The 27,973-nt window shown below is 42.7% G+C and overlaps 1 protein-coding gene across 2 annotated transcripts; it reads left to right on the forward strand.

The window, feature by feature from the left end:
* Positions 1-480: 480 nt before the first annotated feature.
* ppp2r5cb (protein phosphatase 2, regulatory subunit B', gamma b) lies at positions 481-27,973 on the forward strand. Of its 2 annotated transcripts, XM_062411051.1 has the most exons (16): positions 481-578; positions 1,095-1,154; positions 3,228-3,390; positions 17,640-17,839; positions 20,711-20,821; positions 20,950-21,042; positions 21,145-21,275; positions 21,368-21,427; positions 21,573-21,681; positions 21,775-21,828; positions 22,302-22,472; positions 22,578-22,705; positions 22,825-22,926; positions 23,131-23,203; positions 23,551-23,667; positions 24,398-27,973. In XM_062411051.1, the coding sequence occupies exons 1-16, from the start codon at positions 552-554 to the stop codon at positions 24,530-24,532; spliced, it is 1,734 nt and encodes a 577-aa protein (XP_062267035.1). In that variant the 5' UTR covers positions 481-551; the 3' UTR covers positions 24,533-27,973. The 2 variants fall into 2 exon arrangements, with proteins under 2 accessions (XP_062267035.1, XP_062267036.1); XM_062411052.1 differs by lacking the exons at positions 481-578; positions 1,095-1,154; positions 3,228-3,390 and adding an exon at positions 10,597-10,804.

The raw sequence follows: 27,973 nt of genomic DNA on the forward strand, positions 1-27,973 counted from the left end.
GCATAGTTGTGAAATGGTTGAATTTTCATTTTTAGGTGAACCAACCCTTTAGTTGCACTGATACTGACGAATGTTTAAAGTGGGGTGATTGAGATGGTGAATCTGTCTGTGGCTGAAAGAGCTGCCCAGTGCTTTGGTGGTGCCCTGCAGGGGGTGGGGCTGCTTGTATTCTATACAGAGGTAGAGATGATCTTATATATAAAGGCTGCACCCACCTACAAACCCTCATTTGGCATGATCCCCCCCCCACACAGACTCGTGTCATCTCCAGAGCTTTCACTTTTCCTTTTTTCACAAGGGTATCGCCCAATCCCTAAAACACAGCTTGAAGGCCTGCTGTCACGTGTTGTAGTAGAAGCTGCCGCCAGCAGGGGTCCCCCGCAGCGCAGCGTGTAAAATGTATGACGTCGAGCTGGGTCAGCTGACAGGTCGCAAGCCAATCACGGAGCGAGGACGGGCTGAGCCGCCCTGCGGTTCGGTGCCCGGAGAGTTGTCAAGGTTTCTGGTTGTGGCGGATCCGCGAGAGGAGCGAGGGCGGAGACGCTTCTACGATGCCGAACAAAACGAAGAAGGACAAGGTGAGCGTCCCCGGAGCCTGAAGCGCCGCAGGAGAAAGTCTGCGTGCGGTATATTCCACCGTATTTATCCATGGGCCGGTGTCAGTAGGAGACATTTTAGCTGCAGCATCACATTAGCCGAGGAGCGGTCAGCAGCAGCAGCTAGCCGCAATCTTACTAACATGTTAGCACTTGGTGCGCTAGCTCAATTGAAAAACCGTTATGCCGGAGTGAGTTCACTTTGAATGAATGTGACAGCCCGTGTGAGTTGGTGTCGCTTTGGGTTGTCTCCCGTGTTGTCAGCCGGGGGTTCGGAGCTGAACTCCGGGGTAACGTGAGCTAGCTTACTGGAGAATTGCTCATTGAAGAGTGAGCGACTGGGTGGGCAGGCGCTATATTTAGCCGGGGATTTGTGCACAGTGGCGGCGGCGGCACACTCTGCTGGCTGATGTTGTCAATCTGCTTATGCCAAGATGACCTCAGCACTTACACTTTTCTTTTTCACTCTTCCTCTCTTTCTCTTTCTCTTTCTTTCAGGAGACCCCTAAATCTACCAAAGTGGGCAAGAGTGGAGGACAGGAGAATTCCGAGCATGAGGTAGGCTGATGCAGGACACCTCATGAGGCACTAAACTTGGAACAGTGGGTCAAGTTCAAATGCCATCGCTGCTGCACCATAGACAGCCCAGTGTGTGTAGTGCATCGTGGCTGTTTGAGGAAGGAGTGCATTGTCAGAATCAACACGCCAAATCCCTGCGTTATCACTAACCACTGCAGAGCTCTGATGTGATTCTGTTCAAACATGGGGATGTTCAAATGGGATAAAACCCAGCCCTCCTAGCCTTAATGTATTCTACCCATGATTTAACGTCTTGGTGATATGGTAGAAATACCCTATACAGTTCTATTTCATAGCTAATATGAGTTCTATATCATTGTTATAAGGAGAGGTGGTGGCAGAAACTTGGGCTATGGGCAGAAAAGGTCTCTGGTTCGTCTCCACGGAGAAAAAAACAAAAAGACGAACCTGGATTGATCTGTCCAAAAATCCCCCTACCCTGTCTAGTGCCCCTGAGCAAGGCACCTCACTCCCCCAATATCTGCTCCCCGGGCACCGTACATGGCTGCTCACCGCTCTGTGTGTCCTGCACCAGATGGGATAAAAGCAGAGGTTAAATTTCCCTACAATTGCATGAGTGTGCCTGTGCATGTCTGTGCATGTGTTTGGGATAAATAAATGTATCTTATCTTATCTTAATAGAAATGAACTTGCAATATCCCACAGTAGTAGTAGCTAAAATTGGGGCGAGACCCTGGACTGGTTGCAAGTGTATCGCAGGGGCAACATAAAGAGACATACAACCGTTCACTTAATCATTTACAGAGATGGTCAATTCAGAGCCTCCAATTAACCGAATCAACCTCTGGACTTTAGGAGGAAGCTGGAGTACCTGGAGAAAACCCATAAAGACAAGGGAAGATCATTCAAACGCCCTGCTAAAAGGCCCCTTGGCCAAAGACCCCCTTGTCGTGCGGAGCCAGGGCTAAAATGAATTAATTTTCATTGAAACAGGACTCATGTTCTTTAGACTGTAGTCTTTGCCCTTATGGCAGTGTTTAGCTCCTGTGCAGTGTGGTGGAGCCTCATTTCTGTTGTCCTGCTCCTGGTAGCCAGTGATGAACTGTTCCACCTGTCATCTAGTGGAGCGGGTTCCAGCAGAGAATGGGCAATGTTGCCCCCGTATGAATATGAGTCCGATCTGACCGTGGTGAGATGCCCATGATGTCTTGTAGCTTTAATTCAATGTAGTGAGGAAGGATTATAACATGTACAAGGTTGGTTTCCTCTTAATCCGAATTTCATATGTAATATCCTGTTTGTTATCAGGCCTCTGGTGGACTGTACAGGATTCATTGATGGGACTGAGTTGTACCCGCACCATTGTTTTTCTTCTCCTGCCCTTTCTTGTTAACCTGGTGCCAAATTCACAGGTGGCTCACCGCTATTTGTATTGCCAGAAGAGAAATAATAGGCTTCAAATCACTTTATTTCCCTAAACATTTATCTTATTTAAACGCTTTGCCTAAAAGCTATAAAAGTTATAAAGAATGATGAGGTTTTGTTTCCTTGTTTCCTTGTTCCTTTGTTTTATCTCTGAAGCTTTGTTATCAGCTCCCTGCCCGGTTCATGCATGGCAATAATCCTGCATTTTTTATGCCGAGCAGCCGTGTCGCAGATCCACTAATGCAGCAGCCTTGTGTCAAATGGAAATCAGTGGGCACTGAGCTGTTGACACCACCTCCCACCATTCCTATTGTCTCATGTACAGTGTTGTATGAAACTGAGGGGAAACAGGCGGGCTTCATCTGCTGTCAATGGAATCATGATAATTTACACTGTATAGTGTCTGTACATTGGGCAAATGGAAGTTTATGACCCTAGTTACATAATGCATGGTACTGTCTTATTGAATAAATGGTGACACATTGTATATAATTAAAATGCCGATAAAGCAAACAGCAGCCAAACTGCTTAGCCGGTGGCTCCGTGCACACAGTTTCATCAGATCCATAAAGAGATACTCTTTCACACTGTGTGCGCCACAGTTCAGCATGCGCCTGCTCTTACCTCACTGTCACTAATGTGCCTTTTTCCCCCCGGTTTCAACAGAGCTCGAACAGGAAGGCTAGCAATAGCGTTCCTCCCACCACTCAGCTGCTAAAGGGGAAACAGCCAGGTTCCCAGACGCCTGTCAAAAAGGACAAAAGGCAGAGCTCCTCTCGCTTCAGCTTGAGCAACAACAGAGAGCTGCAGAAACTGCCAGCTTTCAAAGGTATTTACCTGTACAATTCCTTGGTCCCGTCACCTAATCACCTTATAAACTAATAACCCAGTGCCCTAGGATTTGGAGCTGTCGTCTGCACGTATTATGCCGCTGGAGCATTTTGCATTTGGTTGAGGGGTTTTAGACGAAATGCCTTTTTTGGGTTTAGAAGCCTGTTGGAGGGCTTCCTTTAGTTAGGTTTATAAAATAGATGGCTTGGGTGCGTGAATAGGTAAGAGAATGCTGTTCTCTCCACAAAGTGCAATGTTCACATACAACAACACACTCAGCTGAAATGAATACTGCAACATCTATGAATGTCCCTGTCTGCATCACCCTCATTTTAATACTAAGCTGAGCATGACATTACACAATCCATGGAAACAAACAGAGGATGTACATGGGATGGACTTTGCGCTGGATTTAGCCCAAGTGTCTATATTTAGTTGTAATCCATGAGATAAAGCTTTAATTCCATGGTCCTTGTGTTTCAGGATGTTACCAGTGACCAGACAACTAGTGTCTGTCCTTCCCTCTCCTTCCCTTTTGTAGAAAAATTGGGTGGGTCTTTGCAAATGCATATTGTTAATGTATCATTTACTTTACTGTGAGCTCGGTTTCAGCAGAGCCCCAGATGGAAAAGCAGGGACTGGTCACTGCTGTTCTGCCTCTGGCCATATTGTCTATGCATGTGTCTGTGTATCCATGCATGAATACACACGGCGATGCCGGCCACTGCCCTTTCCCAGCTAACTTGGCAGTGAACTGAAAAAAAATGTGCAGCACTTTTTTCTGTATCAGGGGCAATTACAGGTTCAGTGTCTTGCCCGAGGACACTTTGGCATACAGATTGGGATCGAACCGCCGACCTTCTTCTACCCCCACTCAGCCACAGCCGCCTGCCCCAAATGTACAAATACAAAAGCAGTTTTTCTAGATGATAGTGGCTACTTGATAGAGTCAACTGCTTTGTGGCATAACATATATTTATCAGTGCAATATATAGTTATATTAGTTCTATGTCTAGAATAAATTATGAAAACTCAAAGGAAATGAAGAAAAAACAACCAGCAGCACTTTTCTAATCGAACAAAGGATAAAAAATCTTTCAGTTTCAACTCCCCTCCTGCCTTAGCATTTCAGTAAGCGAAGCAGAGTGTCAGTGATGCTTGGGAATTTCATCTCACTGACGAATAATTTGAAAAGCACAAGTTACACATATTCCCCCATCTCACAAAGAGATGAGAAACTTGTCTGTGTTAGCCTACGGTTTGCCATTGACTAGTAAGACCAATGCAGCCTGCCACAGTCTAATTTGTCCCACTAATTCATTTTATTTTATACTTGTCCTAATAACATAAAGATCTCTCACATAGTGTTCAGCACTGTCGCTTTATTGCTGAACCTTGCACAATATATTTATCGGCTCAGTCTCTCTCGCCCCCCGCTCTCGCCCCCCGCTCTCGCCCCCCGCTCTTCTTCTCTCTAATTAAATGAATGTGAACAATATCACAGAAAAATAAGCGATTAATAAGGAAAAAAGGAAATTTAAAATAGCGTGTTGTGAGTGAGTGTGTCTCTGTGCGTGTGTCCTGTACTTCTCACCCTCAGACCGAGAAAAGAAATCCGAGCTCTAACTTTTCACGACTGCCGTTACTTGTTTGCTGTATTTTCTGCAACCAAGCAACCAACTGCAAATAGAAAATCTGCCTTCTCTTTACACCAGCAGACACATGACCATTGTACACAAGTTGTCATGTGAAATGCATTTTCACGTGTGTTAGTATGGATAGAGATGACTCGTGATGTGGAGCTAAAATGCTTGTCTGGACAGTGAAGGATCTCATTTTAAAAGCGGTTTATAAGGATCGCATATACGTGTGTATGTAGCCTTGGGCTGTGACAGGCAGTAACATAATTTGCTGCCGCTATAGCATTGACCTCATTTTCTCCAAGCAGGTTTAGAATTTTAGTCTCATTAATGTTAAACTATAAGACCTAACATTTGAAATTGATAAGAAACCTTAGTTTTAACATGCTGCTGTATCTCCTGGAGGCAGCCAAGTCTGTGTGTAACGGACAGTCTCTTTGTTCAGGCTTTGATCCCCGAGTCTGTACAGTTTCTGATCAGTGACGGTGGTTGGACAATCTACTACCGTGCCCTTTCTGTTTAGAGCCAAATTGCACTGTGGGCGGCTGTGGAACAAACCGGAAAGTCAATAATTCGATCCGCAGCTCCCCCAGTCAGCATGTGGAACTGCATGTCTACACCCAAACTGCCTGATGTGTGAATGGATGAGCGACAGAGAAATGCTATATATAGAGGCACTATATATAGAGGTGCTGTGCGAATGTGTGTGTGAATAGGTGAATATGACTCATAGGGTAAAGTGCTTTACGTGGTTGAGACTAGAAGGGGTAAGATAACTGCACTGTGGTACATGTTGAATAGTTAATGTAATAATATTCGTCTCTTCTGAAGCCTGAAGCCTCAGGATCAGCTGACTGTGGGGACTCTCTCACTCTCTCACAAACACATCTATCTATCTTGTAACTCCGGAAATCTCCGTCTCACATACGTGGAATGCAAATATCGAGAATCGTTCATCTCATCGGCTTCACACTTTGATGTGTGTTGTTGAAGCAGTGTTGAATTCTGTGGGATTTGGCTTCACAACCTAATAAGGCGCAATAATGAGAATGAACTGAGTAAACAGGAAACCAGCGCTCTGTAGCAGCAGGGGCCGGGGCTCATCAATGCGAGTGACGTAGTCGATCATGACGACCGCGCGTTCACAACAATAGCAGCAGCAACAACTGACAAATGATTCTCCAGCGCGGGGTTTCTGCATGCTGAGTCGAGCTTCACTGGACTTTGAATAAACAGGTGAACACTTTTACAGTTCCAAAAAGAAAGCCGTAACCAGCATTACCACAGGCCAAGCAAATGGCCCATTCCAAACAGGCAAGTTTAAAACAGGTGCTGCACAAGTTGACTGCAGATCCTGCTGCATCTGTGGCCCGTTGCATCACCCAAAAGTTCCCTTTTAACCGTCCTCGGCTGGCACGCAGAAGTCTGCAAAATGCAGTTTTCCATCTTCACACATGCCCTCCTTTTTTCTTTATTTAGTTTTCTTTGCAGCTCTTTAAGTGTGCTTACTCTACTTCCAGTGAGCCTTCTGCGAGTAAAGGATGCGACCCTCTTTATGGAGCATTGTTAATGTTCAAATATTCAATCGTTTTTTTGGAGACATGGCTAATGAAGCAAAATGTAGGAACTGTAGCAGCTGTGGTTTTATCGTGAACCATTTAGTTTTTACTTTTGGTCTTTTGGTTTGTAAATAATGGACACAAGAAGAACTATACCTTTGCCTTGGTCCTGGTTAGCCATTACCACCGGGCTGCGTCAGGCATAACTTAGTTTCTGATAAAGGCTGCTCACTTCCCACACCCAAGTGAGAACTTTGATAACATTCTGCAAAACATTATCCCACAGAGGCCCGGTAGATATTATCACTCAGTCCTGTCCAAACAGGCTCCGTGCTTGGCCTGTTTTCATTCCAGGCATGTTCACCTCCTCCTGATGGAAACACATGTCTGCGAGCCTCTCCCGCAGAGCCACAAGGTTGAGGTGAGGATGAGAAACCCTGACCAGAAGGCAGGCTTCTCCCATGTGTTCACCAAATGGGCTTGTTGTGACTCCAGAGTACATTTAAACTCTTGCAGCGGTTCGGGTTGAAGTTTAATTGCTTTCTGTCGAACGCTTCATATGGCGAGAGCCTGTTTCAAACTCTGGGTTTTCTAAGGCTTAGGAAAAGTACACAATTCTGGAATTTGTTTACTGGTTAAATGTTTGCTGGAGATATTCTCCCCGTAGAAAGTAAAGAGAAGATAAGTCTTCTACAGGTGCCTGTTTATTTCCTTCTGGTCTCAGTCTAGTATATTACTTGCCAAAAAGCACAGGACGACAGTTGTTATCTGTATGTGTTCTCTTTTACAGTAGGAGCTGTTCAGCACGAACCCTTGGCCTCAAAGGGTTTGTCGCCATCTGGTGGTTTAGTGAATGAGAAAAATTGCCACCGTGGAATAAGATTTATGAATAATTTCTAAATACATCACAATTGAACCCTTTTATTATCTCTGTACTAAAAAGCAGAGTGAGAGGTGAAATCTAGCTTGTAAAGCAACTCTTTAATTTGTGGGTATTGACTTAATGCGGATTTTTAAAAAGGGATGTGGAGAACTCTCCTATCCGCTGTAGCTCTCTGTCAAACACACGCAAACACACTAACCCGTGTGTGAAAATCAGACTGACCGAAGGGAGCAGCAGGAGGAATCACCTCTGTGCATATGGACAATTAAAATATAAAATATATTTTACAATCCTTGACAGGCGGCAGAATATGCCATCAACTCAGCAGATGCCACTAACATCCAGTTGTTATTGGTTGAGGGGAAAGTTAGGAGCCCTTGTTTGATACAGCTGATGCAGGACTATCTCTATGTCTGGCTCATGCAACAAGCAGTCGTCAGCTTCAGCAGACAGGCAGTCCTCAGCCTAACACCGGCCCTACTCTGTAAGGGTGTACAGTGTGTGAGGTGCTCCCTTTTTGTAAGTAATAAAAGAGTCAAAAGAGAAATTATATGTAGAACAAATAGTGAATGACCTCATCTGGTTGACTTGAAGAGGAAGGTTTGTGTCCCAGAATAATACTGCGGATATGGCGCCAGGAATCTTTTTATGTGAAAGTAGTTCAGTAATGCCTTAATAATAAACATGATGTCCCTCATTTGATTTGATCATCTACTGTTAGTGTCAGCAGATGAATGAAGATTAATTCAGGATAACGTCAGAGCTGTGTTTCTGTCATTGGAAGCTGCTTAATGGGGAAATTAGGTTCAGCGCCTTTTTAAAAGCACGTGTGTCCTCATGCTGCATGGATTGGTCTTTTTCTCCAAAAAGATTCAAGCCTCAGGCATTTATTCCTGGAGGCCATGACATTGAAAATCAGCAGACCTCAATGAAATGAGCCACACCACTGTGTACTTTACGCTGGCCAACTCCTATCTCTGATGAATTTAGAGAAAGTTTGACTATGAGCAAACATCCCGTACAGACTCATGATGCCTCACAGGTTTTTTCTTTTTCCGGCTGCCAGAATATCAAAGACACTGTCAAATGCACAAGCCCGATGAATGCATGTGGCAAGGGAGCATTTGGATCCTATTTGTAAGAAGCGTCTGTATTTAGAGTTATCTTGTCTCGGTCAGAACAACAGGTCTTTAGATGGGAGGTTGCCTCATGACTCTGGAATAGAAATGCAAGAAAGAGCCCTTTATATGCTCAGATTAGTCCCTGCTGCTGAAATGCCCCATTATTGTATATAAGAGGACCAGACAGACTGGGTGTTTGAGTTCATTTGCGCTGATAAATAGTGTTTGGGGATTAGATCATTATGTTGGGGATGTACTCATTCGTATTCGTACAGTGTAGCCTAGTTTAAGATGTTTTTGTTGCTGGCTGACAAATATAAATGGCTGGTTTACAGGGTCCTGCCACTGTAGCGAAAGCAAACAAACGCAAGCCTGAAACTAAGGAGAGTTTAATGTAGATGTGACCTCCCGACTCGTACCACCTCAACACGTCCTGCAAATAATGCATTTCTGGAAACGCTTTCTATGAAGTGACTGTAGACAACTACAATACAGTAGATGAGCTGCACAATTGTGGATAAAAAGAGTCATGGTAGGTACAATAACGTAAAACTTGATTTATAGCAGAATATATGAATACATCTTCTCAACAGTATCAGTGGGATTTCCCTCTGCACATTTTGAGTTTATTTCCAAATTTCTCCTCCCACTATTTGTCTCCAGTGCCGATGTCTTCCACTCCCACTTCTTTATTTTACCCAGTGCCGGTTTCTACGACGTGGTGGAACATCGCGCTGTCATTGGTTGATAGGACAGTTAGGGCGATTGTTTTGATGCAACTGATGTCCCCAATGAGAAGATAGCATTAAATTACTGCCCTAAGTCAAAGTGAATGTTTGACCTAAAAACATATGGGTTTGTTTGGAAAACTGTACAAGTCGTCCAACTGTGCGATACAAAAGTGTTTTTATTTATCTTGTCCAAAGCTCTATTGAAAGCTACATCTGCTGGACAAAGGAAACATTATATGCCTTATAGACTTTGTACAAGCAGCACTATATAACTGAACTTCGTCAGTCCTGGCATATTACACAGGCATAGTAAAGAAATGGGAAAAAATAGTTTTGTATGTTACCTTTTATATAATGTTGACAAACTCTTACACTCACCGTATTGCTCAAACTCATTTAGTAAATTATGTTTAGACATATCTTTTCTTGTACTGTCAAATAATGGCCTTTTCTTGCACAGCCTTAGCAGCGCTGTGTTTTGTCTCCGGCGCTGCTGAGGCAGACAGTGTGCTGCTGACCGCACATGCACATCCTGTGTTGCTCACATTGGGACTTCCTGCCTTCCTGTTTCTCTGTCACATACACCTGGGCCCGGGCTGTACTCCTGGAGAGCCATCTGTCATGCAAAAACAGACACACATTCACACAAAGGGAGCTCACACATACAGGCGGTCAAACAGGTACAAAGGGCTTTTATCTGACTAGCTGCATTGGACACTCTCTTGTCTCATAACCTAGGCGTATAGTTTTCCTATTTTGAGGTGTTTTATTTTAAAGAAAAACATCTCTAAACTTGCCTTTAGCCAATGTTCTTGAAGCTTGTGGTTAAATGTGAGCTTTGTGTATATAAGTTTGTTTCATGGGATTGTAGAGTTTTTATCTGTAAGATCATTTGTGGTATTAGAGTTTGTTGTTATAGGCTGCCAATGAGACATCACCTTACCCCTCTTCTGATCTGATTCTTATAAGCTGCTCATGTATTGGGTGGGAATGTGTATTTCCTGGTCCTATTCTTAATATTCTCTATTTATATACATTTCATAAGAGGCTGTGGGGAAATCGGATCTGTGGTTTGTGTTTTTAAAACTCCTGACAAATGTAGCTACTCTCGCTCCAATCACAGTCACTGTCCCTCCCCTTCTCCCCACTCAGCCCACCAGCCAATCCCTTCCCTCATGTTTATTTATTCTGACAGCCAGCCCATGTGACTGCGTCCAGCCAACCGGGCGGCTGCAGTGGAGGATGACATCACTAACTAGCTGGTTCCCTCCAGCAGCAGGGGAGCTTCATTTTCTGCTCCGAGTGTTGGTGCTAAAATGGAGGCTGGCTCCTCGCCTTAGCCTGGGCTGCCTTGTTCCCCCCTGCCTCCTGCCTCAGCTCACTGATGCTGGCATGTGCTAGAGCTGCCAGCGGGATGGTTCTGGATGCACCAAGCTCTAATGGGCCTTTCCAGCCTGTGGCCCTCATGCATTTCAGAGGTGAGAATAGGAAATCTGCCTCCTCTGCTGCTCTGTGCTCCTGCTTCTTTCTTCTTTTTTTTTCAAGGGGTGATGGGCAAGAATGTTGTTTTCATTTAGTAACTGCAGTTGCTAATTTGGATGTCACAGGGGAACATGTCTGTGCCAGGTGACTTTTGTAAAACTTACAGCAAGAGTCTGGGCACATTTATCTGGGGTTTGTGGCATGACAGTTTTCGGAAGAGGAAGCAGGGGATTGTGTTTGTGTGTCAGTGAGGAAGGGTTTCTGCCAAGACATTGCATAGCTTGGCTTCAGACGGGAGGAAGGGTGGGAGAGGGCTAGTTTGGAGTCTCCCCATCCCCCATCATGACTGCAGATGTCATAGGAAGTGAGGTCAAAGCTTGTTGTCAGTTTGTGTGGGTCTGTAACGGTGCAAGTTTGCTGTCGCTGAAATTGCAGTAGTTTTTTAGTTACTAACTAATCAGACAAAGCTTGAACCTGGGAGCTACAGCAAGTGTGCTGGGTTGAGTGTGGAAAACAGAAACTGACTCTGAATGAATGATACACTGTCAGAAATGAAAAGCTAATATTTGTGTTTTGTTTTATTTACATCAGTCTTCCTCTAGAAACCAATCTGGCAGTGTTCATTTAACATAAAGGCTGTGATAGCACACACATACCACTCCCATGAGATGTGAGTTTCATGTTGTGACTTGCAATGTCGGTTTTATAATGTTAAAAAGCAAAGGGATACTTAAATTCAAGAAATTGCAAATAGCTACCTGTCCCAATTTTCTTTGGCTGGACTGAGTCTACATTCACCCAGAGTTTGCACTAAGCTTTTTTTTGGTCACTGGTGCTACAGTTACATTAGTTGACAATATATGCAGCAGTAGATGTCGTGAGATTGGATATTTGTTCTTCAGAGCAATTTGTTTCCGTGACTGGTTTCCTGTGTGCAAGCTGGAGCCCTTAGATGTGTAAAGGTTATTTGCCCATCCCTGCAGAGAGGTCTGTGTGAAGTCTGCAGTTGCACAGCATGACTTTTAATATTTCAGGCCTTCTCAGAAACCCTAGTGCTGTTGTGTAACAGGAGCGGCCCGACCTCTCAGCACTCGGGGGCTGATGAGATGAGGTGTTCACGGTCTAACCCATATTTCTGCATCAGAGTAACAGGTACACACCACTTCCATATACAGTTGTGCTTGACCTAAAGTTTCCCTACTGAGGGTTTAGGGGCCTTACGGATAAAAGCAGTGAATTATTCTGTGTTCATTTTGTGTGTCTTCATGTGTTTTTAATTTGCATACATTTGAAGAGCTTTTGACATTGAAATGTTTTCCTGCTTCCTGTTTGTGCTAGAGTTGAGCAGTACACCTCTGGACACAAAGTTATGTGCTTTTTCCTTAGTAATAAGTTCTTCGAAGTTAAGACTACTAGTATATTGGCAAGCGGAAATATGAAAAACATCCCCATCACTGTTCTCTGTGGATGTGACTTTCAAAACTCAGCGGTGAACTCAATTCCATCTGGTAGTATCCATCACCTCTGGAAACGGAAGCTTTAAAAGCTGAGGTGACCTGGTTTCAGTGCAATTATAAAGAAAACGTTATTAAATGGGTAAAACTCTGACATTTCCAGGTAGCACACAGGCAGCTGGATGTTGAATATCAGCAGTGCTGCTGTGACTCACAAACGTGGAGGTGTAGGGAAGTCTGTCTGATGATGCCGTTCATCCAGGATCAGGCGCTCGTCTGTGTGGGTGTTTGCACAACCTACATTTCTGCACCTCTGAGAAGTGATTAATTTCATCAGTGTACAGTAAATACATTTTTAACTGGTCTCATCTCTGATTTTAGTAACAAATTATTAAATTAAAAAAATAATAATTGTGGTCATTGTTTCTTTATTGCCATCGATAAGGTTTGATAACTGAAATTATGTGGTATAGTTTTTGCAGATATGTTAAATGTTTTGTGAGCTAAAGGCAGATTATACAAATGATGAATACAAAATGTTGCATAAACTGAGGTTTCCAGGGAAAATGAGGTTGTTCTGTGTATAGAGGAGTCAGTGTGCATGCACATGCAAGTCATATGAGTCAGTTTATGTAGAGATTTATCTATGCATCTATTATGTATCTGTTTTATGTTCATAGGAAAGCACCTAAAGAAAACTGGAAGCTGCCTTTTAGGGCTATAGAGTTAATATAGGGGGTTTTGTTAACTCTTATGTTGTTTGTGGTTAACTTGTGTGAATAACATGGCGTCAGTTGCAGTTACATAATTTAACATAATCAATTATTTTGGCCTTACCGTCATGTAGAGTCGGAAAAACTGAATATCATATTTGCCTAATGTCTCTGCCCGAAGTGCTAAATGTTTTCTACAATCTGACACCAGGGTTCACTGACTGAATTTGATTTGTTTGTGTTTTATATATGGAGTTATGCTACAATAATTTGACTTGTGGCATGCACAGGCTGATCCCTGCTTATTTATTTATATTTCAAAAGTACATATTCTATTCATAGTCAACCCACTCTTTAAAACAACATCGACTAGACAATTTCCCGTGTCCCAGTATCATTCTACATCCTGTTGTTGGAACCAGACAGACCCATAGCCTCTCTCCTTCATGCAGACAGGCTGATATTTGCTAATACAGGTTTCTGTAAGAATTCCAAATCCTCAATGACTTTTTTTTTTTCATTTTAATAAGGCCAGTAGCCCTATTACATTTTCTTGTGCTTTTGTGGTCAGACGTTAGGTTGTGTTTTTCTGTGCCTTTTGGGACAGTTCTAGTCTAATGGTGCAACAACAACCTGACAACACCACAGTCTTAGTAATTAATGGGGCACACTGCATCACCTTGGGCAGTAAGAGACTGTCACTTTTAAATATTTTATAGAAAAAACGATTGATGGATTAACCCAGAATTTGTTCTATAATACTTAATAGTCATGATTCATAATGACAGTAATTGATAATACTTTCTCGGCACAGCCCCAGCACATCTGCATTTTGTATAATGATGTAGGAAGTACTGACTAATTTGGAGTGGAGTTCCTTCTCTTTACTCCCTGTTGGTATCTTCCATGTTTAACAAGGTCCGTCGGGCAGACGCGTCTCGTGGTCGCAGCTCAGCAAATCGCCAGCATATGATTCCAGTGCAGCAGCAGCAGTCTGCTTTCATCACTGTATAGCAGCAGTGTTCAACCCCTCGTCCAAAGTCCTGTCTCTGTCTGTGGTCACCATGGCAACGCACAGTACACATGACGATGTTCATTAGCAGTTTGATCATCTGAGGCAAATTGATTAGTTCCTGGGTTGTTTGTGTACATTAACATTTTGAGCAAATTGGCCTTAACACACAGTTTGTTCAATAATATTCAAACATTCAGACGAGGCTGGACACGTTGCTCTGCTCGTCCGGTGCCGCCTCAGATCTGTCTTAACTTCCTTCCATGATACACAGATTGCAAACAGCTTCACCTTTGATCGTTATTTTGCCATATCCGATGTAAAACCCAAAATACTTTGCTTCTCAGATGCTCTCGTTTCGTGATTGTCCTCTCAGGATGTCTTTGCCTGCTAGAGTCCTCCGTCTTCAAAGCAATATCAATAACACTACTGACTTAGTTTACTGATGGGTCGAGAGGGCATGCAGTAATTCAAGATGTGATCACCCTTTCAGAGGACACCAACTACTTCTTATGCGCTTCTAGACTGTTTATGTTTTAACAGCGGTAATTACCCTGCCCTTTCTCAACAATACCAAAAAAACTGTCAAGAACCAGAAGGAGGGTGCAGCTTGTGTCAGTCCTTGCAGTGGTTACCAGTTAGGGTTTAGCATTGTTTTGATATTCTTGCTGGGACAGCAGTATATACACTGTAGCTGTACAGCTTGTGGGTCTGAAACCTTCTGGGTGTTGGAGTAGGGAAAGCCCTCTGGGTCCTCTGAGACTTGTACCAGTTTCAAAGTGCAGGAAAACGTCCTTGTGCTTCTGTATTTAGCTTCTGTGTGCCGAGCTTCCTGCTCTGCATCAGTGTGCGATGTTTGATGAACATCTTTATACATTTTGACATACACTCCAAACTTACCTCTTTAGCCTTTTTATATCATTTTCTCATTTTTTTGTTTAATAATTAATGCAATTGATTATATATTTGTGTTGAGTGAGGGATTTACGCTGTTCATTGATTTATTAGCTGTTGTGCGGTGATGATGCAAGCGGCCGGAGACTGCAGTCTTTAGACTGGAGGTTGTCTCATTGACGGTTGTGTGTGTGGTAGTGACAAAAACTTGTAATGATTTTTAAATTGCAGGTTAGTGATTGAACACAGACAGGTGTGGCCCCGTATTGCTCCAGGCGTTACTCTGAGCCTAATTCCTCATTGACGTGGTGGTGACACTGTCGTTTTAAGGGCTAAATTATTGATTGATAAAGTCTTTGAATGAAGTCTCACTACATGAGCGCCACAGTAGCAGAACACGGGTGAACTCAACACGAATAACTCTTAAACCCTGGTTATCTGTGAGTGCTTGAAAAGAAAAAAATCATAGAAAAAGCTTTGTACAGTGATTGATGATCAATCAAAAAAGGCTGCAAAGTATAGAAGCCATTACCTTCTATGAGTACAGCATTTTCCTGCAACATCTATAAAAGATTGTTCAGGAGCAACGGCATCATTTAAGTGGTTTCCTTTTATATAGAATGCTTTCTAACCTGCTGTGTATTCATCCGGTTGTGGATTTTATTTCCTGTGTACTTATCTGTAGCATTGCATTGATAGCTAGCAGAGGTGGGACCAAGTCATTTTTTTGCAAGTCCCAAGTAAGTCTCAAGTCTTTGCCCTCAAGTCCCGAGTCAAGTCCCAAGTCAAGACAGGCAAGTCCCGAGTCAAGTCCAAAGTCAAGACTGACAAGTCTCAAGTCAAGTCCAAGTCCTGCAGTTTGAGTTTCGAGTCTTTTCGAGTCCTTTTGATCACTGAGTAATAATATATTTACACAGATCATGTATGCTTTTAAAATCAGTATTTATTTATTTATTAAAACAAGTGCAATTGAAATTACAGAAAAAAATTGTGCCAACATTGCACTTCCCTATTGCACTATTAACCAGTCATTTTTAACATTTAACTCATATTTTGCAAGAATATTCTACATTTTAAACCACTCCTACAGAATGAACACATTTGAAAAAACAAGTGCAACTGTTATTATTTGTACAAAAGTGCTAACATTGTATTTTGCATTTTAACTAGTTCCACAGCAGTTTCTGTCCTGTCCTGTGTTTATCTCATCTCATTTACCTCACCTCATATTGTCTGTGTGTGTGTGTACATGTGAGAAACATAACAAATACATGAACATGAACATTTCTGTCCTGTCCTGTGTTTATCTCATCTCATTTATCTTACCTCATATTGTCTGTGTGTGTGTGTACATGTGAGAAACATAACAAATACTTGAACATAACAATGAACAGGGTTGTGCTTTTTATATGTCAGGGCCCTATGCTGAATTGCATTTGCAAAAGACCAAATTGGCCAAAAGTCTGTCAGTCATTCGTGCACGATGTGGACGTAGTATGATTCCACCCAGTGCTGCTGCGAGCCATTTTGGTGCCCTAAGCATAACTCCTCTATGATTACATTAAATAATCATCAATAAGTACAAACAAGAATAGTCAATCTTCTTTAACTTTTTTTGAGCAATTTAATATATCTCTTGTTCTGCCTTTTTTGTGATATACATGGCTAAAAGGTACCTAATATTTCTATACTGAAATAATATCGGCATTATAATTGTAAGCTAATTTATTTAATGACGTTATGGTTGAGGGTTGATTTGTATTTCCGGTTTTAAGTGGGTTGTTGGTAGTGACTCTTATTTTGAAAGGGGGTTTTAAAGGAAGTGGGTGCTGTGATGAGTGAAGTTGTAAAATGAACGGAGAATAAACGGGTGTGCTGTCCCGAGCGCAGGACCTGCTCTCGTGTCCTTTGTCGGCTGAAGCCGGACTTATGATACAACCAAACGCTCGGCTACATAATTATAATAACAATGCTAATTTTTCAGTTGCTTTTTTTTGGTGCCCCCTCAGGACTTGGTGCCCGACGCTCAGCGCGTAGTGCGCGTTTTGGAGCGGCGGCGCTGCACACACACACAGACGCACACAAACACGATGACAGATACAGAGCGCTCCTTAATAACATACTTTTTAATCTTTGTGTTTTGGGGAAAGGAGCAAGTCTTATCAAGTCAAACGGCTCAAGTCCAAGTGAAGTCACGAGTCATTGATTTTGAAGTCCAAGTCGAGTTGCAAGTCTCTTTACATTTTGTCAAGTCGAGTCTAAAGTCATCAAATTCATGACTCGAGTCTGACTCGAGTCCAAGTCATGTGACTCGAGTCCACACCTCTGATAGCTAGCATGGCACATTAGCACAAAAGCTGGCTATGCTGTGGGTCGTTATGACAAACACACGTGTGAGTGCAGTGTGATCCATTCTGTTCTGTCTAATTTAATGTCCAGCATTTAGTCAAGCTTTAGTTAAATGTTTCATAACAAAGACGGACACACAGGTTTATACACTTGAATCCATGGTTATCACAGTGGGATAAAACATGATGGTTTGATTCAGTTTGACTGACACTTCTCATCAATTGGCAAACCATTGCTCCAATAGTGTGAGGGATAATTTCTTTGACAGTGTAAATAACTTGAATTTACAATTTCATTTCACTTCTGTTAAATTTTCAGTCAAATAAACGTTCTGCACTGTGTTGAAAGTGAAATCTGAACACAAACCGACATCTTTTAATTTCCGTCCTTTTCCTTTTCTCTCCCGTAGACGTTCCACCTGCAGAGCAGGAGAAGCTCTTCATCCAGAAGTTGCGGCAGTGCTGCGTCCTCTTCGATTTTGTCTCAGACCCACTGAGCGACTTGAAATGGAAGGAGGTGAAACGGGCAGCGCTGAGCGAGATGGTGGAGTACATCACCCACAACAGGAACGTAATCACTGAACCCATCTACCCGGAGGTGGTTCATGTGGTCAGTATCCAAACAGCGTGAATTAGGGACTTGGATTTGTGATTGGCAATCACGTTGAACAAAGTTGACAATCAATGATGGTATTTTGTTTTTGAACTATTAAATGTTTCATTACAGAAACATCAGCTGAGCCGTCTGTATGCTCTCCATCAGTCAATGAATTGTGTTGAGCAAAGCTAAGCCAATTTCCTTCACAATGTGAACTCAGACTTCTGTCTGTGAGGCTCCAGAATGGACTGTGTGTTAGTTATGTTTCGGTTGCTGCTGCAGGTTCGTGTGGATTCAGATTAGTGGGTAGAAGCAACAATACGTTTGTATCTACTTCTGTTTTAAAATAGATTTAAAGTTACTACTTTCACTAATGTTAAAATCCTACCAAAACCTTAAATACGATAGGTAGTGCATCTTGACAAAGGAACAAACATAACTTCACACTTGTTTCTGCGAGTCTTTTGAGCGGATACGGCTGTGAGTTGCATTCTTTCCTGTTCTACCTCATTAATGTCTTGTGGTCAAGACTGGTGCACCAGATTGTTACAGTGCACCAGATTTTCAGAACCCATGTTGTGACTTTACAATCAGATTACAAACAGCTTTAATCAAGAAATGTCTCATAGCAGAGATTACCATTTCTATAGGATTTATCTTAACACTGCATCTCAAGTAGTATGAAACTGTTATTCAATTTTAGCATTTATTTTATCGCCACAGATCCCCCACAACTGAGTGCCCCTCTTAATTTAGATTGGCATCCATAAAATATTATCTTACATTATTAGTTACAGCAGGTTAATTGCTCAGTTATATGTTGATGAGAGTTAACATGTGTATCTGAGGTGACAGGGAGTTTCTCTTCTTGTCAATGAAGGTCTAAGACTGTGTCTAAAGCTCTGCTTTATTATACATGTAATACATCTAACCTTAACGAGTCATCTCACTCTATAAACTGTACTTATTGCTTTAATAATGCACCAATGTCCTTAATAATCCAGAAATGGTTAAGAAGCTCCTGCATTCTGTTTCCTGTGGGGTATATTCTTGAGCTACAGGTTTTAGACGCACAAAGGTTCCCACGTCTTTATTAGTTCCTCTCTCACTAAGTCATAGGAAACTCATATGAGCATCCCTGACCTCATGTAATTTGAGGTCTGTAGATGTGAGCTGTTGTCAGTATGGCGGTCACTGAGCTGCCACTGTATATTTTTTAGAGACCTGTCCCCTCTGAGGTTGTGGCCTAGCTGCGTTCAATGGGGCCAGGTTTGCTTTCCCAAGCCAAATAATTAAAAGAGCTTTGATGTTAATCAAAGACCGGCCTCAATGCCCCACGGAAAACTGCAGACGATCAGGGTGCAAATTTCGCCCCATCGTCGTCACTGTGGCTTCATTTGATCTGAGCAGCAGAAAATGCAACAGAGCTGCCAAATCAGCATTAAAATATACTCTTATTCCCGGCAGCCCCTTTCCACTGTCCCCTTAAAGACGAGGGCGCTTTGAAGCCAACTGTCCGCTTTCATCATCAAAGTATGGAGATTGACACGACAGACACTTTTATAGCCATTAAGAGTGTATTCTTATGTTAATGCCGTGTGCATTATTTTCTCCAACGAACCCTTGCCCTGTCAGAGCATGTTTGATGCTTCTGCGTCAAGGCTCTAGAACAATATTTTGGCCGACCTTAGGTTGACACAACACTGGTTGCTCCATTAGTTCTATTCCCAGGGGGGATGTAAGAAATGGTTTCTGCTTAGAATATAAACACAATGGTGAGTGACTGTTCTGACCTCTTGATGACTGCTCTCGGGAGGGAGCGTCCAAGCGTGCTGTCTGGAAAGTGATAATGGACTCAGAGGGAAAATGGACAGATGCTTCCTAGTTTTGGGAATTGTAAAGGAAAGAAGCTCTTATCACTACCCAGCACAAGAGAGAAGATTTGTTTATCTTCCTCTTAAAATGCATACAATATGCGGAGTATAAAAATAAACCAGTTTACATATAGAACATTTTACAAGTATGTCCTAAAACTTTGTGTTCTTACTGGTTCTGTGCAGTAAAATAACCTGGATATCTAAAACTCTAAGTCCTTTGTCAATGGAAATGGTTCTTGACAGAGCCGCATGGAGTTTTTGTTGTCTGTTGTACCACAGCCCATCGATTATTTGTCTTATTTGCTTGTCAAATACTGAGTGACGGATTTCAGAATTCCTCATATAGTATCATTGTTTCCGCTGTCAGGTGTGTTTTAGAAGCAAACACTCGACTCGACCAGACCAAACTGAGCAGCGGGGGGTCATGTTTACTAGGGTTTAATAATAGCAGCTGTTACCTTTCACTATGGCTCAATAGGAGGCTAAACACAGTATGACATGTGATAATAGGTCAGTGCACGGGGGGGGGGGGGGCTAATAAATTAAACTAATGATGCTTTCGTCACTTGTTTATGTGTAACTGTTGAAAAACAAGATAATGCCCTTTGCTTCCTATGTTTCCCTTCACTGTCTGTCCCTCCACCAACATTCATAGAGAGCAGCAGTTGTCTGATTTCACTTTAAGATGTTTTTCTCTCTTCTTCATTTGTTATTCATTTGTTATTTCCGAGGCATCAACAGGATTGAATTGTATTTCAAATAATCAAATATTTTTTTTATTTATGTACCTTTAATATCTTTCATTTACTTGATTTGATATCAGTGGATTAAAAGACATGTCATGGTCTGCATGTTAACTTGTTTTTAATGGTCTTATTTATTTTGCTTTATAAGCCTTTGGATGTAGTTTAATATAGTTTCATTTTAGGTCCTTAGTTGAAACATGGCATCATGAGTCCTTTGTCTTAATTGTGAATTAACTAATCTCTCTTTGTCTGTTCCCCAGTTTTCTGTGAACATGTTCAGAACGCTGCCACCGTCATCCAACCCCACGGGTGCTGAGTTTGACCCAGAGGAGGATGAGCCGACGTTAGAGGCCGCATGGCCTCATCTACAGGTACACGCACACGTTGACACACAGATGTGGACTCCAGGAGAATGTTTTATTCATTCACTGATGTCTGACAAGAATAAATCCGTTGAGCTTTCTTTCAAATCTTTGAACGTCTTGCTTCTCCTCCACAGCTCGTCTATGAATTCATCCTACGTTTCTTAGAGTCACCTGACTTTCAACCAAACATAGCCAAAAAGTATATTGACCAGAAGTTTGTAATGCAGGTAAGTGCACAATGATTTGTGTTTTTTCATTGTAAACCTTTGTGTGTTTGGTTCTAAGTATAATTTTCTATTGGTGTATAAGCAGCTTTTTCTTGTGCTTAGCTCTTGGACCTGTTTGACAGTGAAGACCCCAGGGAAAGAGATTTTTTAAAGACCACTCTACATCGCATCTATGGCAAATTCCTGGGCCTGCGAGCGTACATTAGGAAACAGATAAATAACATATTTTATAGGTGAGTGCTGAGAAGTTGACTTGGACATATTATTGTTACGTGTGTTGCTGTTGAACTTGGTGAACTCATTGTTTCTGGTTGCGGTTTTTCAGTTTCATTTATGAGACTGAACATCATAATGGAATAGCAGAATTACTGGAAATATTAGGCAGGTAAGAAGCAGTTCCTTGCATACTTCATTTCCAGTAACTGTCATTATGTTGCCCATGCAGTAGGTACCCTTATGTTTCCCAAGTCAATTGGAGTGGAGCTCTACTACAGGACTTATTTCCTTTATGACCATCTCTCTCCTTACAGCATAATCAATGGATTTGCATTACCATTGAAAGAAGAGCACAAGATATTCCTCCTGAAAGTGCTGCTGCCTTTACACAAAGTCAAGTCACTTAGTGTATATCACCCACAGGTACATATCTTGTCGATGTTGCATCATACTTTTTATAATACTGCCGTTTTGTTAGAAGTGGAACCCTTACTGCATGTATACTTTCTCCCGCAGCTGGCCTACTGTGTAGTACAGTTCCTAGAAAAGGACAGCACCCTCACAGAACCGGTGAGACTTGATTTATTAAAGTTGTTACGTTGTTAATATTGTTTATTGAATTACCCCTCAGTGGCCGTGCTGTTCAAGAAACCACTTAGAACTGTACTGACCTGAGGATTCCGTCAGCCAATCCGTGTTTGCATTCAATAATTCCATTTGTGTTTCAAGTTGTAATTTGACTTACCAGTTACTCACTCTATTATTTAGCTAGTCACGAAAAATACATCAAGCAGTATTTTCGTTGTCTTCAAAAGCAGAACAACTAACTAACTTTGAAACCATTCAAGTCAGATCAAGTACCTAATTTGTATTTATATATACATGTACAAACACACACATATAGCAGTCTCTGGTTTTCTAAATGTGTTGCTTATTGTATCTGTGGTGTCCTATTTACTTAACAGTAGTCAGCTGTCCAAACATTTGCCGTTAATAAGCCTGTAACTGGGTGCATGTCTGTCTGTCTGTGTGTGTGCGTGCAGACAGTGATGGCTTTGTTGAAGTACTGGCCAAAGACCCACAGTCCGAAAGAGGTCATGTTCCTCAACGAGCTGGAGGAGATCCTGGACGTCATCGAGCCATCAGAGTTTGTTAAGGTCATGGAGCCCCTCTTCAGACAGCTGGCCAAGTGTGTGTCCAGCCCCCACTTTCAGGTCTGACCTCTATTCCAGAAACTTTTTAGTGTATTTGTTGCAAGATACAAAAAAAAAAAAAGTCTACATAAATCTGCAACTTGATGTGGTCTGATGTGTCATTAGGTAGCGGAGCGAGCTCTCTACTACTGGAACAATGAGTACATTATGAGTCTGATCAGTGACAATGCCGCCAAGATCCTGCCAATCATGTTCCCGGCCCTTTACCGCAACTCCAAGACCCACTGGAACAAGTGAGTCCCTCCACTGGATTGGCCCTGTGTGGGCCTGTGTGTGTCTGTCTGATGATGGGTTGTGATGATAGTTAAGGACATGAATCCAGAGACGAGTGGTTGTGTTTGTCCGTCTGTAGGACCATCCACGGGCTGATCTACAACGCTCTGAAACTCTTCATGGAGATGAACCAGAAGCTGTTTGATGACTGCACCCAGCAGTTCAGGGCAGAGAAGAGCAAGTAAGTCACAAGTGAGGTATCATGTATGGATTCCCAGAGCAACCTCAGCTCTCTGCGTCTTATTACACTGTTACACACGATTAAAAGCCTCATATAAACATCATTAGAAATGGACCAAAACCTCCTGAAAGGCAGATTCTGTCTATGATGGGTGAATTTTTCGGAAGTTTCCTTTAACGATGTTTGTTTTGTTTGGCATCTCAGAGAGAAAGCTAAATGGAAGGAGCGAGAAGAAGGGTGGCTGAAGATTGAGAATCTCGCAAAGTCGAACCCACAGGTGAGTGAAGAGATTGTGACCCAGCAGATCTGCGGCAGACATCTTACTGACTGACTGATTTATTCAAGAATTCCCTCATTAACAGTAATCTTGCACGCCACATTTTATGTTTCTGTGATTACAATGAGCAACCGCTTCAGATCTTGAGTCTGCATGTAAATCAAGATAACCAAAATATGCTGAGTCCTATGGACGTCTTTTGGGTGCATGTTAGCATGAGAAGAAAGCTCTCTTGATTGACCAAAGACTTGGAATCAAATCCTGCATTGACTGAACACACAAAAGATGTTACATGAGTGGTTGAGATGCTCCCTGACATTTCCTTTCCGTCTCTTCTCCCCGTTCAGTTTGTGACGTACATTGACTCTGTGGGCTCAGGCAGTCCAATGGACATGGAGACAGACGGGCCCCTGCTGGACGATGTCAATATGCTAAAGAAAGCAGTCGTGGAGGAAGCGACACAGGTGAGGAATGGTGTGTCAGTGTGTAGTGACTATGAATAAGTGAATATGCATATGTGTCTTTTGCTGAAGTAGAGTTCAGAACCTTAACTACATTTTGAACGTCCATCGTAATGTATTTGATAATAATAATAAAAGATGTTATCAGTCCGAAAGAACGGTTATCTAGGAGACGATCTCCTCATGCTCACAGATATTCAGATGTGGTTTGACCACCGCTCACACATTTGAGTCTATTTCAGGTTATGTTGCATAGCCGGAGGAAAAACAGTCTCCTCTATCCCATGAATAATTTCATTTGTCTAGAGGACTAAGATACATGGGTCGCATGATTCACACCAGGCGTCTTCCTGCTGCTTAGTAAAACAGGGACAAACCGTGTCCAAGAATTTTAGATTGTTTGGGATAAATAATATTTGCCTGTGAATGTAATCATGCTCTTTTTTTTTCTTTTCCTTTTTCAATCTTTATCTTGCAGTGTGAGGTTTGTTTATGTAAGGATCTTTACTTTGGTCTGTCAGCATCAGTGCGACACGTGGATCAGACATGTTTTCTTTTTTTGTGTGTTGAAAGTGTGAGAACAGTGTCCGTGCGAAGGCAGTTGGGTTTTTTGTTTGTCTTGGGAGAGATTAATGTGGCACATCTCTGTTTCTCATGGCAGGCAGGAGTTAGATGTGTGTGAAGCAGGGCTGGAGAGAAAGCTTCTAAACCCACTCTGTCTCCATGTGTCCAGATCCAGAAAGACCAGAGGAGAGAGCGCCCATTGATGCGAAGGAAATCCGAGCTCCCCAGGGACATCTGCACGGTCACAGCCTTGGAGCTGCACCGGAGAGCCGATGAAATCATGACGACGCATGACGGCCACTAAGAGACCACCCTGGGATCCACCATAAACCAGCAGCAGCATCCACAGAGGAACCCCAGGCCCAAGGTGGGCCCGCACAATGACAAGACATCTGGTATCTCAGTCCAGCCCAGCACAACACCGAAGTGAAACAGTCCCTGCTCCCCCACTGACACAGAAAATGTGTAAAGCTGCACATCGAGGGCCTGATTCAGCTTTCGGACAAGCAGCGCCCTGTCCTTACTGATCCCTGCCCCACCCACCCCACGTGGTTGTTGTCCAGCTCCCGCACGACCACGACACGCACCGTGAACTTTCCCCCCAAGACACTGCGTCATTCTCTCTTTTTTTTTTCCTGTCCTCTCAACCTGTTGTGGTTTTTTTTCGGGGGTGCTGTTCTGCCCCCTTCTGGTCATTTCTCTCAGGTGTTTTGTTCTCTGTGTGCGCGTGAGCGTGAGCTGTCTCCTCTTCTTGCCTCTTCTTTATAGCTGTCAGGTGCTTGTACAAATTAAAACGTACCCCTTTGGTTTATTTAAAAGAAAAAAACTGAATCATCTGATGAAAAAATGCCGGTTGTTTCTATAAACTAAATATTAGCTATTCCTCCCATAACATAACGCTCTTGATATATATTTTTTCCAACATAGTATATTAGGAGCTTGTCTCACATTAAAACACACTTCCCATCTGTACAGCTCTTCAGTTTTTTTTCTCGGCTCTTGTTTTTCCTGTTTGCTGTGAGGATTCATTGATTGGTCTGTTAATCAGGAACGGCGGTGGATTGGTCTGAATTAAAAGCACTGCAGCTGGTTTTCGTTCGCTGAGCCGTGCGTGTGCGTGACAGAGGTCCAGGTTTTTTTTCTTCCACCACATGTATGTTCCTGCGCAGAAGCGTCACTCGGTGCCAACTTCTCTCAATAATTCAGCTCCTGTATTTAAAAAAAATCCTTTTAATTGTGTAGGCAATAAGTCAGCGTGGGGTGTGGCGCGTGTCCGGGAGTTGTTACGTGTTCGATCAGTCGTCGGGAGGAGTCCGGCTCGGGCACCGCTTTCCTGCAACAGTTACATGAGGGGGGGGGGGGATTTATTTTGTTCAGCTGTTCACGTTCAGCTATTGCAGGAGTGCGTGTTACACGGCCATTAGCATTCAGTACAAGTCACTGTCATTCATCTGAGGCTTACGAGAGGTCAGAGACGGAGTCGCTCGCCTGGCAGTCACACGGAGTCGCCGTGTGTCGAGATATGGCCGACTGGGGCAGACAATGTGCTGATAGCCCTGTCTTTTTGTACTCTTCTCAAGCAAGACCCTTTTATTTATAAAACACTTCAGAGATTAGACCGTGTCATGGGTGAGGTGTGTTTGGTTTGAAGAGGTCAAACATGAGCCTTTCTTTTCACAGTGCCTTTTATAGTCTAAGGGGACTTTTGCTCAACTGAGAATCGAGTGGTAGCATTGACGGAAAAAAATGCCAGATCATTCAAAAATAATATGACATTCAAAAACAAGGAGGCATGTTTAAATCCGCACTCTGCACACCTTGGGGCCCTTGGACTCCAGCCCATGCCTCGTTCAAGCTGCAAAGTCCTTTTTTGTGGTTTAACGCTCGAGCTGAGAAGCAGAGTGGTCGCCCCCAAACCACTTCAGCAATGAAGCACTTCCTGATGAAACTTGAAAAGAAAATAGAAACGCAGATGAAAAAAACAAACAAACAAACAAGTTCCTAAAGAACTGAATTCTGTGATGCTGTCTGTGCTGGTGTGTGTTAGGGGTTGCCTCCCCTGGTTGCCTCTGGATAAGAGCTAGCCTCCACGGGAGAGCCTATCACCTCCCATCGTAACACTGTCTCCCCCCTCACCGGCCCTTCCTCTCCCCTCCCTGTTAAAAGCTGAGTGCTACCCTGTAGGGCACCTGGTTGTTCTGCTCCTGGATGCTTGCAACTTCTTGTTTTTGTTGTGGGTTTGATTCCTCTTTTCGCCCGCAGAACCTCTTTGTCAGTGTTTCAACTGAATGTGCAAATTGTAAATATTACTGCAGTCAGGTTGTTCAGTTCTCTCCATGTTTGTCTTGAAGAACAACATTCACCAAAGGGCTTTCTTAAAGAAAGAAACTTCATTATCTTGTTCCCTGAGTACTACTGTAGATTTGCTGGAAGGAAATGGATTCCATCCCTGTGGAAATCTGCGTCCTCTGATTGTTGGTGTTAAGGCCAGTTTATACTTCAGCCTTGGCTCAACTCCATGAGTACACTGTGGCTTCATAGCCTAAGACATAGTCTAGGAAGAAATATAACTATTTGGATCATAACGATGCAGATGGACACAACTTGGGATTGGTCCACTCGGGAGCCAACTCGTCCACGTCTCTCAGTGGCGAGACTCAACTCCCGCTTCTTCTGCCTCAGAAGTCTTCTCTCGTCTGTCGTTCAACATCTATTTCCTCCATGTCCAACAAATGGCGACAGAAGCTGAGTAAATCTTTTTTGAGCGTGCACCATAGACTGTCTATAAAGATGATCCGCACATGAAGCCAAAATATCCTGGATACGGGTGCGGCCATCTTGTGCTTTAAAGCCATTTGGAGCCAGTGTCTGCGCAGTAGACTGTGCTACGGAGCCGCGGTATCTAGGCCCCACCATTGCTTTTGTCAATCAAGTCGGTTTTGCCATTTTTATAGCACCAAATAAGTAATTCAAAGCAAACTTACCAGACACATGAGCTCTTGAATCAATGTGATAAGGACTACCTATATTGACAGAAACCATCCTTATCACGTCCTTTGACACCAGGGGGCGATCACGCTGATTTGGCTTCACTTTTAGGGAGCTGTCATGTCATCCATCTTTTATACAGCCTGTAGTACACACACATAGTGACCTCATGTTCAGTGTCAACCACTGATGAAGACTATGTGTCTATTCTCTGCTGAAGTTCAAACTTCAGCGTCTCATTGGTGACTGTTGTTCTTCTTGCAATGGCTTTAATATTGGCTTCTTTGGAGCTCTCTTCATTTTACATAAGCTTTGTTTTCTTTTTCTCAGAGAAGAATGAGTATTTCAAGTGTCCTTTAGTATATATCTCATACTAAATGGCTTCATTTAATATTGTACATATAATGTACTTTCATTTTATGTTATAACTATTATTCAATGGTAGATTTCATATTTTGTACAAAATGTCACGTGTACAGAATACAGAGGTTGTTAGCAACTGCAGACGGTTGGTATGTGGCACAGACTTCAACACATGTGACAATTTACATTTAGAAAACCATATAGAATTTGGATAGTTTTTTATCTACTGTAATCAACATCTTTTTCCGTTTTTAGTTTTCCACCTTCAGACATGTGTTGAGATCCTACATACATGAGCTCTTTGTGTGTGCTTTTATCCAAATCTCCAGTGGTGTACATCTATCTATATACAGCAAATAAAGAGAAAATGTGAGTTTTATATTTTCATCCTAAA

This window comes from Platichthys flesus, chromosome 18 (genome assembly GCF_949316205.1).
Source record: "Platichthys flesus chromosome 18, fPlaFle2.1, whole genome shotgun sequence".
Classification (NCBI taxonomy): Eukaryota; Metazoa; Chordata; class Actinopteri; order Pleuronectiformes; family Pleuronectidae; genus Platichthys; species Platichthys flesus.